We start from the raw sequence: 13,781 nt of genomic DNA on the forward strand, positions 1-13,781 counted from the left end.
GGGCTGGCTGACTGGCCTCCTGATCAGAGCCTCAGGAACAAAGAAGGCTCCAACCACCTTGAACCTAGCACCTAGACTCAGTCTGCTGTGAGTCTTGCTCCCAATGTTGTGCCACCCAGTCCTGGACCCTTGGAAGTGGGCCTGGAAGTGCTCTGCCAGCCCAGAAGTGGTCTCTTGGGTAGAACTGATGCCATCTCCTTGCAGCCACTTCAGAACCGCCACTGCACCATGCATCCTTTCCGCTGGACCGCTCATCGTAGCGCCCAGATACTTGAACCGACGCTGTGCGATGCATCCACGACACAGGAATGAAAGTCATGCACATGAACCAACCTTAAACTTTCATTTTGGGTCAATGAGCCTGTGTCACTCACTGACAATACATTTATGCTAAGGCGTAAACGAAGCTCCTGCTAATGGGAGTATTTAGATTGTTTCAGATCACAATATTTTTTAAACATTATTTTATTTATTCTCCTTTTTGTGCTGCAAGCGCCTTTATCTTTTTATCGCTTTAATTATCTGGCAGGTGAATCCGAAGCAGCATAAACAAGGATATTTTGAACTTGTGTTTGTCTCCACTGTGCGTGTGGTGATATTTCCAAGGAAACAAAGACAAGATCATTTCAGTTCCTGTTCCTCGTACTCTTTCTGTTCGAAAAGCACAAAGGCCTCCTGGAGCGCCTGGCCACGTCCCCACAGTTGTTTTCTGAATGAGGGTCGCCTGCCTGGGCCCTCTTTAGATATAATTAACAAGAACCCTGGACTGTTTCATTGTTTCCGTTCTTGGCACTAGTGCCAGATGTGTGCAATTAACTTCAGATGCTTGAAAATCCAAACAAAAGGGGTAGATTTGTATAGCAGGAGTTGCGGCCACAGCCAGGCTGGCAGCATGGTCTGTATTTGCAGATAGTAACTAAGTTAGCTGACATCACAGTCAACAAGCATTTAACAGGCATTATGCATTGCTGGTTAAACTTTAGTGCACATCTGCTGGTGTTGTCAATGCTTGGTTTTTACATTGTTCATGGCAAACACAGTTAAAAGATGGGAAACAACCTTTACAACGCAACTTTTACAAAGCAATACCATTACAACTAAACTTTTACAACGCAAGATCAATTACAACGCATGTCATTACAACGCAACAATTACAACGCACAACACTACAACGCATACCATTACAACGCATGTCATTACAACGCAGTCATTACAACGCATACCACCCTTACACTATCCAACACTTACCCTACTGTTGCACCCCCTGGAGTTAGAATAGTAATTTTTACCCCTACACTATCCAACACTTACCCTACTGTTGCACCCCCTGGAGTTAGAATAGTAATTTTTACCCCTACACTATCCAACACTTACCCTACTGTTGCACCCCCTGGAGTTAGAATAGTAATTTTTACCCCTATACTATCCAATACTTACCAAATTTGCGTTGTAATGGAATGCGTTGTAATGGTAGTTTTAGGAAGTTCGTTGTAATGGCATGCGTTGTAATGGAATGCGTTGTAATGGATGTTGCGTTGTAAAAAATGCGTTATAAAGGCATACGTTGTAAAAGTATGCGTTGTAACGTCATACAACCTTGAAAGATGGCCACCATGCGTATGTATGCATGCATGTCTATGCATGGCAGCCATCTTTCATTGGTTTATTGTTATGCTCTTTCACGAAACCCACTCCCAGGGGGCTACTGTTCAAGCACATGCATAAATTGGCCGCCATCTGTTTTTTGCTGTACTTTATTATTAATTTACTTTTCCAAGATGGCCAACAACCATTTTCCAAATGCACATTAATAATAAAGTATGCACATGATGCCACACACATAAGTACAAGTCAGCATCCACATAGCAGTGTGCAGCTAGTGAGCCTGTGAAACAAATGTTTTTAAAAAGCTGAGAGCCTGGCGGGCGGCAGGGCTCTGGACAAGTGGACGAGGAGAGAGCGAGAGTCAGAAAGGGGCAGGAAAGCAGCAGTGTGCAGAGAGGGAGGCAGGAGAGACAACAGTCCCTTTGCATGAGAATGCTGGCACTCTGTACAGTTGGAATGACACAGAAAAAGCTGCTAGAATGTGGCGAGAGAACCAATCACCTGTGAGCTGATGCAAGGCGTGTTTGACAGTGTCTCAGGCCAATGCCTGGAAGAGAAAGAAAAAACGCCCTTGTTTGGAAGCAGGCTGACCCAAAGCCCAGTCTAAGCTAATGTTAAAATGTCAAACACAGTAAACTATAGTTGTCTGTAGTCAAGACCAACTAGGGGGCATATCATCAAGGTGGCGCTATAAAATTATCGCTGCTTTTGCGTCCGTTTTCGGGGGGAAAAGCGGTGATAATTTCATCGCCTTATCAGCAAAGACACGCTATCACGTGTTTTGCTGACTTAGCACCAGTTACAACAACGCCCAGCTTTGCATCTCTAATGAGATGCAAAGTGGGCGTTCCTGCCCTGACATAACTGGAGAAATGTCGCTAAGCGGCATTTCTCCAATTATCAAGCTGCACGCTAACAGACAGAGCGATAAGAAAAGTCGCTACTTTCCTTACGCCTGCTTGTAATCTGATTTAGCCATGTAATCCAATGGGAGGTGGATTTCATGGCTAAGAACACCCTGTCCTATCAGGAGGGTATCGCCGGTCGCACTGCGATTATCGCTGGATTTCCAGGGATAATCACACTGTTTTCCAGCTAACCCTTTGATTCCTATCGCATTGGAGATATGCGTTGCTGATAGCACTCTATCTCCGCGATAGGAAGTAGTGTTAGCCGGTGATAATTATCCTAGCACTAAGTGCGCTTAGCAATAATAATCGCCTGGCCTTGCTGATATGCCCCTATGTAAGTATGTCGCCACAAAATGCATAGCAGTGGCTTGAACGGCACTGAAAAGGACTAAAAAAGGAGAATTGTTTTAGTCCCTAGTGGTCATGTTTCAACATGCAGAAGCATTAAGTTGAACCATGCTCACACAAGTGTGTAACATGAAATGAATGATGCACTACAGCGGAAGCTGTTTCTGAAGGTGCGCAGTGAGAGGCACACTGTAACTTTCAGTGGAAGCCCCTCCCTTGGGTTATCTATCCAATGCCCCTCCCATTATGGTACCCAAGCCACACCCGTGCAGAGAATAACTTGGCAACGTGGCCCACTGACAACGAAAGCACCCTCACAGCACCACAACTAACAGAGTATTTACTGGCACCTACAGTGCCGTCTGAGGCCTTTGGATTAGGAAATCACTGGTCATCCAGGAAACAGAGCAGCTTATTTACAAGGGGCCTGCGCTTCCGGAGCATCACTTTTTTGACGCTTCGGCAGCACAAGCCTCTCAGTCATATCTATGAGGCGACGCAAAGCCACCCCGCGTGGCTTTGCATGTCCTCATTGATATAGACAAAGCAGTGCAAGTCGCTGCGTCAGCTTACCTTGCACTTCGGAGGCGTTCCATGGGCGTTGGGGTGGGTGTTCCCACACAGCACCCATAGATTTTGATGCTGCCCTATATTAACTTAATCATGTAAACCTGGTGCAGCACCAAAACCTTACGCCTCCCAGAGCATGCATCGCGAGGAGAAATATTTGTATTTCTGCTCATTGTTTCCTCTTTCCATGTGTGCTGGTTCTGCAGCATACAAAGAAAATGGGAAAATGCCTCTCAGGATTGTTTTTGTGTAGGAAGTTGCCCCTTCCTTCACAAAACAATCCTGCCTGCAACACAGACACCCTTGTACCATAGTGCACGGGTGCCTGCTGTGGAGCAAGGCAGCAAGTTATGCGCCAGCACAGAGGAAAACACAGGAATGCGCTATATTTCATCATAAATAAAGTGATTCCTGCTTTTGCACTTTTGCGTAGGGCAGCACGGCAAGAAGGCTTGCCCTTCGCCAGTTGCCCATAAATGAGGCCCACTCACTCCAGCGCTGGCCCCCGGGCAGCCTGTAATGCAGGTATCAGCGCACCCCCAGTTGGCCAGCACAGACTGGAACACAACCATCAGCCACACAGAAGGCCTCATTTATGGGAAATTAGCGTAGCTCAAGGCTTTGGCGCTGCCCCACCTTTACGTGATTTTGTAAATCTTGTGCAGCGTCAAAATCCATGGGTGTTGCGTGGGGACACTCACCGCAACGCCCATGGGATGCCTCCAAGGTGCAGAGTGAGGCAACGCTGCTTCGCCTTAGTCCATATCTATGAGGCCACGCAAAGCCACGCAAAGCCATGCAAAGCCACGCAAAGACACATATGGTTGAGAGGTTTGCGCCGCAGGAGCATCAAAAAAGTTACGCTTTGGCGGTGAAAGGGGCACATAAAAAGCCCCATAGTACATTCGGAGCAGAGCAGCGTGACTCTGACAGGGCTTCAAGGCGCTGAATGAAAGGGCGGATGAAGACAACGTCTGTATCACCCCAGGGGGTTTTAGGAGAGAGTTTAGCAGCTTAAGGGACGGCATTACCAGCATTTCACAGCAGTGACTGATCCTGGAAGGGAGGAGGCCGAGGGCTGCTCAGATGGCTTTATATCTCCCAAAGCCCTTTAGTCAAGGCGCTGTGTTCACTCAGAGACTGAGAACCCCAGGGCTGTCTGAGCACTGAAGGTCCCGGCTTCAGACGGAGCAACGCGGAGTGTGCTAGGAAAAGGATGCGTGTGCGCGTGAAGGGGAGAGGCAGCATAAACAGATTAAAACTGACTAAACACACAGGAGAATGGTCGTGTGAGGACAGTGTACTCAGGAGAAAAAGAAGAAAGAGGGTCTGAAGGGAACAGGCAATGGATAGAAGACAGCAGCGCCTGTAATGTATTTATGATAGAATGAATAGATGCGCACAGAAGCGTTTTAAGATGAATGAGGGTGGGGTCTACCCGTGCGTCTCTCAGTATCAATCAATCAAAGATTTATAAAGCGCAGCAAATCACCCCTGAGGGTCTCAAGGCGCTGGAGTGGCTAACTGCTTTTTAAAAAAAAATGAAAATGAGGGGAAGGCAAAGAGAAAGCACTCAAAAATCTGGGGGGAAAATAAGGAGAAAACAATGAAAACAAAGGGAAAGCAAAATTAGGTGAAAAACAAGGAAAAAGTAATAGAAACGAGGAGAATAAAAGGAGAACGCACTCAAAAAACAGGTCAAGAAGCAAGGAGAAAACAATGGGAAAAGCAAAGAGACAACAGCAGGAGTGGATGATTTAATTTGTGATGAGGCACTGAGGGATAGATGAATGTATGAATGAAAGCACGTGTATGCAGGGCTTTAAGTGGAATGAAAAAACTGGGGGGTTTCTCAAAGGGGTGTGGCCAATGTAATAAAGGGCGTGGCTTAAAACACATAAGTTAAAAATCTGTGCTTAGCGTAGTATGCCACCGACTTGTGTTTTGTAGTTTCCGTCATTGCATCCAGATATATGACACAACAAGTAACATCATACTTTACAACAAGTCAGGACTATTGTCTCTGTCAATTGTTGTTAGTTGCATAAGATAAATAAGCAGCAACTATGGCTTGTATATAACATTGAAAAAGCTTCCACTTAAAGCCCTGGTGACACCAGGACAATGTTGCTGCTCCAGAGTTTCAAAAAGAGAAGGGAAATCCAGAGAGAAAATGACTCTCTTTAAGTGCTCACCTGGCATGAGGTCATGCCGTCACTTCTCCACTAGTGAGAATAACCTACGCACTCTGCCCCACTTTGGCAGTGAATTATAAATAACATTTCTTACTTCCCCTCCCGCCAAGAAAGCCACTACACCTTTCTTCGTGGTGGTCATTTGTTGGCCGCAGTTTATTAAGGGTTACAAGGAAACAGGTATTACTTGCATTTGCATGTTATGTCATATACATTTCCTTGCCAATGTCTCTTAGCCCTTCTAGGGCGGTTTTTCTGTAGGTTGGATTTCCTTGCGCTTCCTCTGCGCGGGAAGGTGGATATTTGTTGTCCCAGAGTTAGGCTGCCTCGCTACCTTTCGGACCTTGTTGTGCCCTGCCATCCGGCGGGGGCTGGGCTGCAAGCGCCGTCTCTGCATATTCCCCCTTCCCTTCGTCGCATGTCACCCAGCCGTGAGGCATCCCAGAGCCGCTGTCCTTAGGCCATCTCACCCAGCCGTGCGGCATCTGAAGGTGAGTGGACCTATTCTGGCGCACCGCTCTCCGGTGGGCCTCCGTACCAACCGTTCTCAGCGTAGCCCTTCGCCATGCTCTTCCCCTATTTCAGCCCTGCGACAATGCTGATCCTTTGGTGTGGGTGGGTGGGACAAGATTCTCTAGCGCCGTGCTGCTCCCCCCGCTCCTGTGCATAGGAGTATCACTGGGGGGAGCGCACTTATAGGCCCCCCCCCAAACAGGACTTTGCCTAGGGAACCCCCTCATTGGGGGTTCAAATGTCGCCTGCCCCCCCCCCATTGGCCGCGGCGGCGGAAGCAAAGAAACAGGGGGGGGGGTGGGGGCGCGCCCGGCACCTTCCGGGGTCCCCCTGTTCACTCGGGAGACCCCGTTTTCCCGCCGTTTACTTCGCGCTCCTGGTGCCGTCTTCCCCCTCCTTGTTGCCCCTCCGGGGCTCGCCGTATGTTAAGGCGACGGCTCCCTAGCCCCCTACGGGGGCCCGCCTCTGCAAGTGAGCAGTGTGAGCAGCGCACATCGATGTGCTGCTGTCACTGCAGTCCGGGAAAAAACGCACCGGCTGTGCCAGGGTACAACACAGAGCCCGATAGAGACCCGTTTCGAGGCCCCTTTAAAAAACCTGCCGGGGCTCAGACACGGTGAGACCCGGCCCACTTAAAGCCCTGCGTGTATGTGTGTGTTATACGGCACAAACCTGCCAACAAAGTAATGGGGTCTTTTGCAAGTTAGGAATTACGGTGCGTGGTGCAGACGGACGAGGAGTGTGGGTCGAAAGAAAGTAACAATGTCTCTAAATAATGGGCCAGTGATTCCAGGCAGCCATCAGGCTGTGTGCTCTTTTCATTGTTGGGTACATGCATGCACTTTATGCCATGAGACTAAGGGGTCTGATGTGTGCACTTGACTGAATGCAGTCCCAGGCACGTACACCTTCCTGAATGCACTGTTGAAGTTCGTAAGATGTGTGCGAGTCCATTGACCGTATATTTGTGAGTACTTTATTGCGTATAATTGTTTTGCACAATAAAAAAGGAGCTGAACCCTGTTCAGCAGGTTGGCAGCTCATCGTTTAAGGCACAACGCTTCCGGCTTGGCACCAGCAGAAGGGGAAGCAGTCAGCTCCAGAATAGTTCTATAAGCAGGGCCTCTGGAATTGTGCAGCAGGAGAGGGCCAAATTATGCGACAGTGTTGAGTAAATTATGCAGCTAGAAAAAGCAAACTACGCAGCATGATGCAGCTCAATTTTTAATAATATTCCTTCATTGTTTTGTACGTTTTGCTCTAGTTAACACTGACTGGGTATTGGGTGCCCTTAATTAGTACCAGTTTAATACCAAAATATAGCCGAAAAGTGTTCAGTCAACCTTTGCAGAAGACGTTCCACTGTGCGGTAACACGTGCTGCTGTGGTTTTAGTAACTTTTGAAATATTTGAGATAGAAACTATTTTTTTGTTAAAATCTGCAGATTCTGCAGCACATGGTGGATTATGTGGCAAATGTGGCAAACTATAATTATGCAAAAATCGCAGTAAAGGTTCTTGAAACAGCTGTAAAACCTTCTCTGAACAACTTGACTTCTTTAGTAATTATCTCTCTGGTTTTATTTCTTGCGTGGAACCAAGGTTAGGGAGGAACTGAATATCTTCAGATAGGTTTTATGGTTCTTCTGAACCTAAACAGGAGCAAACATTCTACAATTCAGCACTCAACATGCTTCTCGCCTGACTCCGCCTGACTCCGCCTGAGCTGGAATGATCTGTTCATCAGAAAGTCAGAGGACAGAAAAAATAAAATATCAATTTTTATCTGATATCCCAGGTCATGACCTAATGATCTCAGTTACTTCAACTTCTTCAGAAGAATGAAGTGGTCCTAACTCTAATTATCCACCTCCTAAACCTGTATGGGCCATTAAGGCGGAAGGCACAAATAACTCCCCCATTGACTTGTAAAAGCGTTGAACCATTTCAATGGTCTCCAGTGTTCATGGCAAATGGGATCCAGCGAGTAAACACATCTCCCTCCTCTCTGCCATCCCACCACCTGCAGCATTCCATAAGCATCAGTCCAATGGAAGATCCTCTTCAGCCTGCCCCTGGAACTTTTTTCCTATGACCCTGACAGGTGCAGCCTTGGATACAGCACACATGTGAATAAAACTGTTGATACCACTTCCCCTGGGATCACAGTTTACTGGACTTTGGACGTTGCTTTGACTCGTCTTCCGGCTTGTGTTCCCGTTGCCCTCCCCCTCCTCTTCCCATGCTGTGTCTCTCACCCTCCCCTCCTCTTTCCCGCCTTCATTATCTGTCTACTTCCCCTGCTCCAACCCCCCCTCCCCTGAATCTCTCCCCTTGCCTGCTTTTTCCCTTACGTATTTGTGCTTATTGTTTATCTCGACCTTACAAGTAACTGTGTTGCCATGCTCTAAGAACTGTGTAACCTTTGTGATGATGTAACCTGTAACTATGATCTGATACTCATGTAAAGCGCTCTGATACCTCCGGGTCTAGCCAGCGCTATATAAAACCTTTAAAATTAAATAAAATTTAAAAAAAATAAAAACTCAGCTGAACCTCACAGTGTAGGCAGAAGCAAACTCTGTGCAAGCAGTGAAAAGCCGAATACAGATTCAGAGGTAGACGGACAGCGATTGCCCCAAAACATCAGATAACCCTACTCCTATGAACGCGATATAGCATAGAACAAAGGAAAATGAACCCCCACTCACTTGTTGAGTGGTAGCTACACACCTGGGTCTCAAGAGCCTATTTACTTAAAGTGTGATTGGCCCTAAGCCATGGGACCCTGTCTGTAATCCATCACCAAGGTCCACAACACAAGAACTCCACCTGACACAAACTCACCCTTCGAAGCTCAACCCATTCCATCACTACAAGGTCTTAGATCATGTCTACTGCCTTCTCGAGATCCTCTCTCATCTTTACCAGCCCCCGGATCACCTTCTTCCTGGCAGTGGCCATGCCCTGTATCGATTAATACGACTGTTTGCAGCCAATGCCTTCTAGCCAGGTGGCTGAGTTAGAGTGACAGCTTGCCCCAGGGTAAGTACCCAGATGTTGAACCTCCCAGAAAAGTCCCACTCCCACCCATTCATAAATCTACTTACACATACATTTACTCTTACATACATACTTACTCACACATCATAGTCACTTGGGATTCACTTTTTGAGATGATAAATAGATATTTGCACAATTAAAAATAATTTGCAAAACGTAAAGCAGGTTGCATGTCCCCTAGGCTGCACCAATTACAGACGTGCTTGGATAAGGTGTATGGTGGTGACAGTCTGGTGTGGTTAGTCCATGGTTGGCACTGAATTTTTTTGGGGGTAGTTCTTGTCAGGATACAAGCTAGAAGAACTAAGGGCCAGATGTAGGAAGCCTATTACCGGTCGGTAACGGCCGAAATTACCGAATTTTGGCCGTTACCGACCGGTAATAGGCTTTGCTGATGTAGGGGCCTAAATTAAGGATTCGGTAATTTACCGAATCGGTAATTTAAGGAATTGGTAAATTACCGAATTCTTAAATACCGATTCGGTAAATTACCGAATTCCTATGTAGGGAGCACTTAACTGAGTGCTTATCCCATGTTAGGATTCGTTATTTACCACCAACTACAAGTTGGTGGTAAATAACGAAAACCCCCAAAAAAGCATTTTCATGCAAATTACTTCAGTGCCATGTTGCAGACATACATGCCCTTAGGGCATGTATGTGTGCCACATGTGCACCCATACACAATTGAGGGGTGCAACAGGGTGTCAAAGTGACACCCTGCCACCCTTCAATGTTATCCCCCTTTTACCGAATCAGTATTTACCGATTCGGTAATTGACATTCATTCCTATGGGCCTTCCTAAAGATTCGGTAATTTTTCCCGAATAATTTGTTACATAGCATTTACCGATTCGAAAATACAGAATCGGTGAAATTCGGTATTTTCGAATCGGTAAATACTATTTACCTACATCGGGCCCTATGTTTTTAAAGCCTCTATCTGGTAGAGCTGTCTGTCTGGTGGACTCTCCTCAGTAGGAGGACTATCGTGAGATGATCATTGCAATTTTCCTGTTCCTAGGAGTGAGCCTGGGAGCGTGAGTCCTGGTGATAAAGTACTGATGCACCTGATGGTCAATGTCCCTCATCAGCTAAGAGACACAGCCAGGAGCTTCTTCTTCTCACCTGCCTGCTAGTGCCCATCTGATTGATGAACAGTCTGACTCTAGCGTGATCTGCTCTTTCCGCAGGATCCTGGAGCTCGATCTGGTGGTTCGAGATGAGAACGGTAACATCCTAGACCCGGACAGAACCAGCGTCATCCACCTCTTCCAGGCACACAAGAAGGCCACGCAGCTGATTACTGAGCGCATCCGCGAGGAGTCCGTAAGTACCGGAATTATGTATCTTGGTTCACAGTCTTGCACCATCCGATGACCTCTTTCGAAAGCCTGATCCCTTGTGGATGTATCTCTGTTCATGGAGATGTCCATAGGTTCACTTGGCAGGTGGTCGGAAATGGTGCAGTCCGACAGCAATATTAAATCTTAAGTAGAACACAGACAAGTCAGAGAGGGAAGAATTGTATGTTAGAAGCGGGTTGTGTGAATCTCATCGGGTGGCGAAGGTGATGTTTTCGATATTGAGATTTTTCCTAGGGTTAGAGCTACTACCACACACTGCACATCTTTACACATCTGTGTTTCTACTCTAGACGCATTTTGCATGAATCATCATAATTACACCTTGTGAAGCCATGATGGTGCCTCCATCTATGTATCAGAGTGCACCATTAAAATAAGTGGCTGAGGAGTTGCATCGGATCAATGCTTTTTCATAGAGTCCCAATTCATCAACTACCAAACACATTCAGTTGGTGTCATCTGAAAAAACCATTACCATTGACAGCCACACTGCATGGACCCATCTCTACAGAGTCTCAATTCATCAATGACCACACTCATTTAGTCAGCCTCATCTAAAAAGTCCATTAGCATTCAATCAATCAATCAATCAGAACAATTTGTAAAGTGCGCTTCTCACCCGGAAGGGTCTCAAGGCGCTGGGGGGGGGGTCCGTTACTGCTCGAAAAGCAGGGTCTTGAGTTGCTTCCGGAAGGAGAGATGGTCCTGGGTCAGCCGAAGGTGGATGGGGAGGGAGTTCCATGTCTTGGCCGCCAGGTAGGAGAATGATCTTCCTCCGGCGGTGGCTCTGCGGATGCGTGGTACGGTGGCGAGGGCGAGGCTGGTCGATCGCAGCTGGCGGGTGGGCGTGTAGAAAGTGAGGCGGTTGTTGAGGAATTTGGGGCCCAGGTCGTGGAGAGCTTTGTGTGCGTGGGTGAGGAGTCTGAACGTGATCCTCTTGCTGACGGGGAGCCAGTGCAGGTCTCTCAGGTGGGCGGAGATGTGGTTGTGGCAGGGGATGTCCAGGACGAGTCGTGCGGAGGCGTTCTGTATGCGTTGAAGTCTTTTCTGTAGTTTGGCAGTGGTTCCCGCGTAGAGGGAGTTCCCGTAGTCCATTCGGCTGGTGACGAGTTCCATCGGAAGATCTTACGGAGCATGCGCAGGGTGTTGAAGCAGGATGACAATACGGCTTTGACTTGTCTGGTCATTGCGAGGGCGTAGTCCAGGATGAAGACCAGGTTTCGTGCGTGGTCCGTTAGCTTGGGGGTGGTGCCCAGGGCAGGGGGCCACGAGGAGTCGTCCCAGGCGGAGGGGGATGATCCCAGGATGAGGACTTCCGTCTTGTCTGTGTTCAGCTTCAGGCGGCTGGTCTTCATCCATTCGGCGACGTCCTTCATTCCCTCGTGTAGGCTGGCTCTGGCGTTGACCGGGTCGTTGGTGAGGGAGAGGATCAGCTGGGTGTTGTCGGCGTATGAGATGATGTTAAGGTTGTGTTGGCGTGCGATGGCTGCGAGGGGGCTCATGTAGACGTTGAAGAGGGTGGGGCTGAGCGAGGATCCTTGAGGTACGCCGCAGATGACTTCGGTGGCCGCGGAACGGAACGGGGGGAGGCGGACTCTCTGGGTTCTTCTGGCGAGGAACGAGGTGATCCACTCCAGTGCTTTCCCTTGGATTCTGATGTTGCTGAGGCGCTGTATTAGAGTGCGGTGGCAGACTGTGTCGAATGCTGCAAAGAGGTCCATGAGGATGAGGGCAGCTGTTTCCCCATTGTCAAGCAGGGATCTGATGTCGTCGGTGGCTGTGATGAGGGCGATGAGAGCATTGAGAGCCCCACTACACCGACTCCTCTCCATAGAGCCCCAATTCATTGCCTAACAAACTCATTGCGTCTGCTTCATTTAAAAAGTCCATTACCATTGAGAACCTGATTAAATTGAGTCACTTCTATAGAGTCGTAATTCATCAACTACCAAATCATTGAGTCAGCTTCATTTAAAAAGCCTATTACCATTAAGAGTCCTACTCCATAGAGCCTATAAGCATCGAAGAGCAAACTCATTGAGTCGACTTCATCTACAAAGTCCTTTACCACCATTGAGAGCCCCACTACATCGAGTCATCTCCATAGAGTCCAAATTCATTGACTACCAAACTCATCTAGTCGGCTTCATTTATCAAGTTCATTTCCATTGAGAACTTGATTACATTGAGTAATTTCCATAAGGTCCCAATTTATCAACTACCAAATCATTGAGTCAGCTTCATTTAAAAAATCTATTACCATTAAGAGTCCCACTCCATAGAGTCTATAAGCATCGAAGACCAAACTCATTGAGTCGACTTCATCTACAAAGTCCTTTACCACCATTGAGAGCCCCACTACATCGAGTCATCTCCATAGAGTCCAAATTCATTGACTACCAAACTCATCTTGTCGGCTTCATTTAAAAAGTCCATTACCATTGAGAACCTGATTAAATTGAGTCAATTCTATAGAGTCGCAATTCATCAACTACCAAATCATTGAGTCAGCTTCATTTAAAAAGCCTATTACCATTAAGAGTCCTACTCCATAGAGCCTATAAGCATCGAAGAGCAAACTCATTGAGTCGACTTCATCTACAAAGTCCTTTACCACCATTGAGAGCCCCACTACATCGAGTCATCTCCATAGAGTCCAAATTCATTGACTGCCAAACTCATCTAGTCGGCTTCATTTTTCAAGTCCATTTCCATTGAGAACCTGATTACATTAAGTCCCAAATTATCAACTACCAAATCATCGAGTAAGCTTCATTTAAAAAGTCCATTACCATCGAGAGCTCCACTCTATTAAGTCATCTCCATAGGGTCTGTATGCATTGAAGACCAAACTCATTGAGTCGGCTTCATCTAAAACGTTCATTACCATCAAGAACCCCACTACAACGAGTCATCTCCAAAGAGACACAATTCATCTGTACTCTGAAAACAAAAAGAAAAAAATAAGATACTTAACTTTTCTCATAGGCAATAGTTTCTTACCATAACTTAGTCTTATGCAACGACTATCCCTTCTGCATTCCAAAAAGCATCTACTTGATTGACTACTACTACTACTACACTTAATGCTCCTAGCGCCGTTTTTGTGCTATCCCCTCCAGCAGCACTAATTATACCAATATAGTGCTTCTACAGCCCAGGTACTACTACTAGCAGTAGTACTGCTGGTACTACTAGGAATACTATTC

At 47.0% G+C, this 13,781-nt stretch overlaps 1 protein-coding gene across 1 annotated transcript in view; it reads left to right on the plus strand.

Annotated features, from left to right (window-relative positions):
• Window positions 1–13,781, plus strand: part of LOC144821564 (dedicator of cytokinesis protein 2-like) — a 3,201,295-nt gene that overhangs the window by 381,321 nt on the left and 2,806,193 nt on the right. Inside the window, exon 7 of the mRNA XM_078678750.1 lies at window positions 10,399–10,534. Within this exon, the coding sequence (XP_078534876.1) occupies window positions 10,399–10,534 (136 nt within the window). The remainder of the gene's footprint in view (window positions 1–10,398; window positions 10,535–13,781) is intronic.

This window comes from Lissotriton helveticus, chromosome 2_2 (genome assembly GCF_964261635.1).
Source record: "Lissotriton helveticus chromosome 2_2, aLisHel1.1, whole genome shotgun sequence".
Taxonomy (NCBI): Eukaryota; Metazoa; Chordata; class Amphibia; order Caudata; family Salamandridae; genus Lissotriton; species Lissotriton helveticus.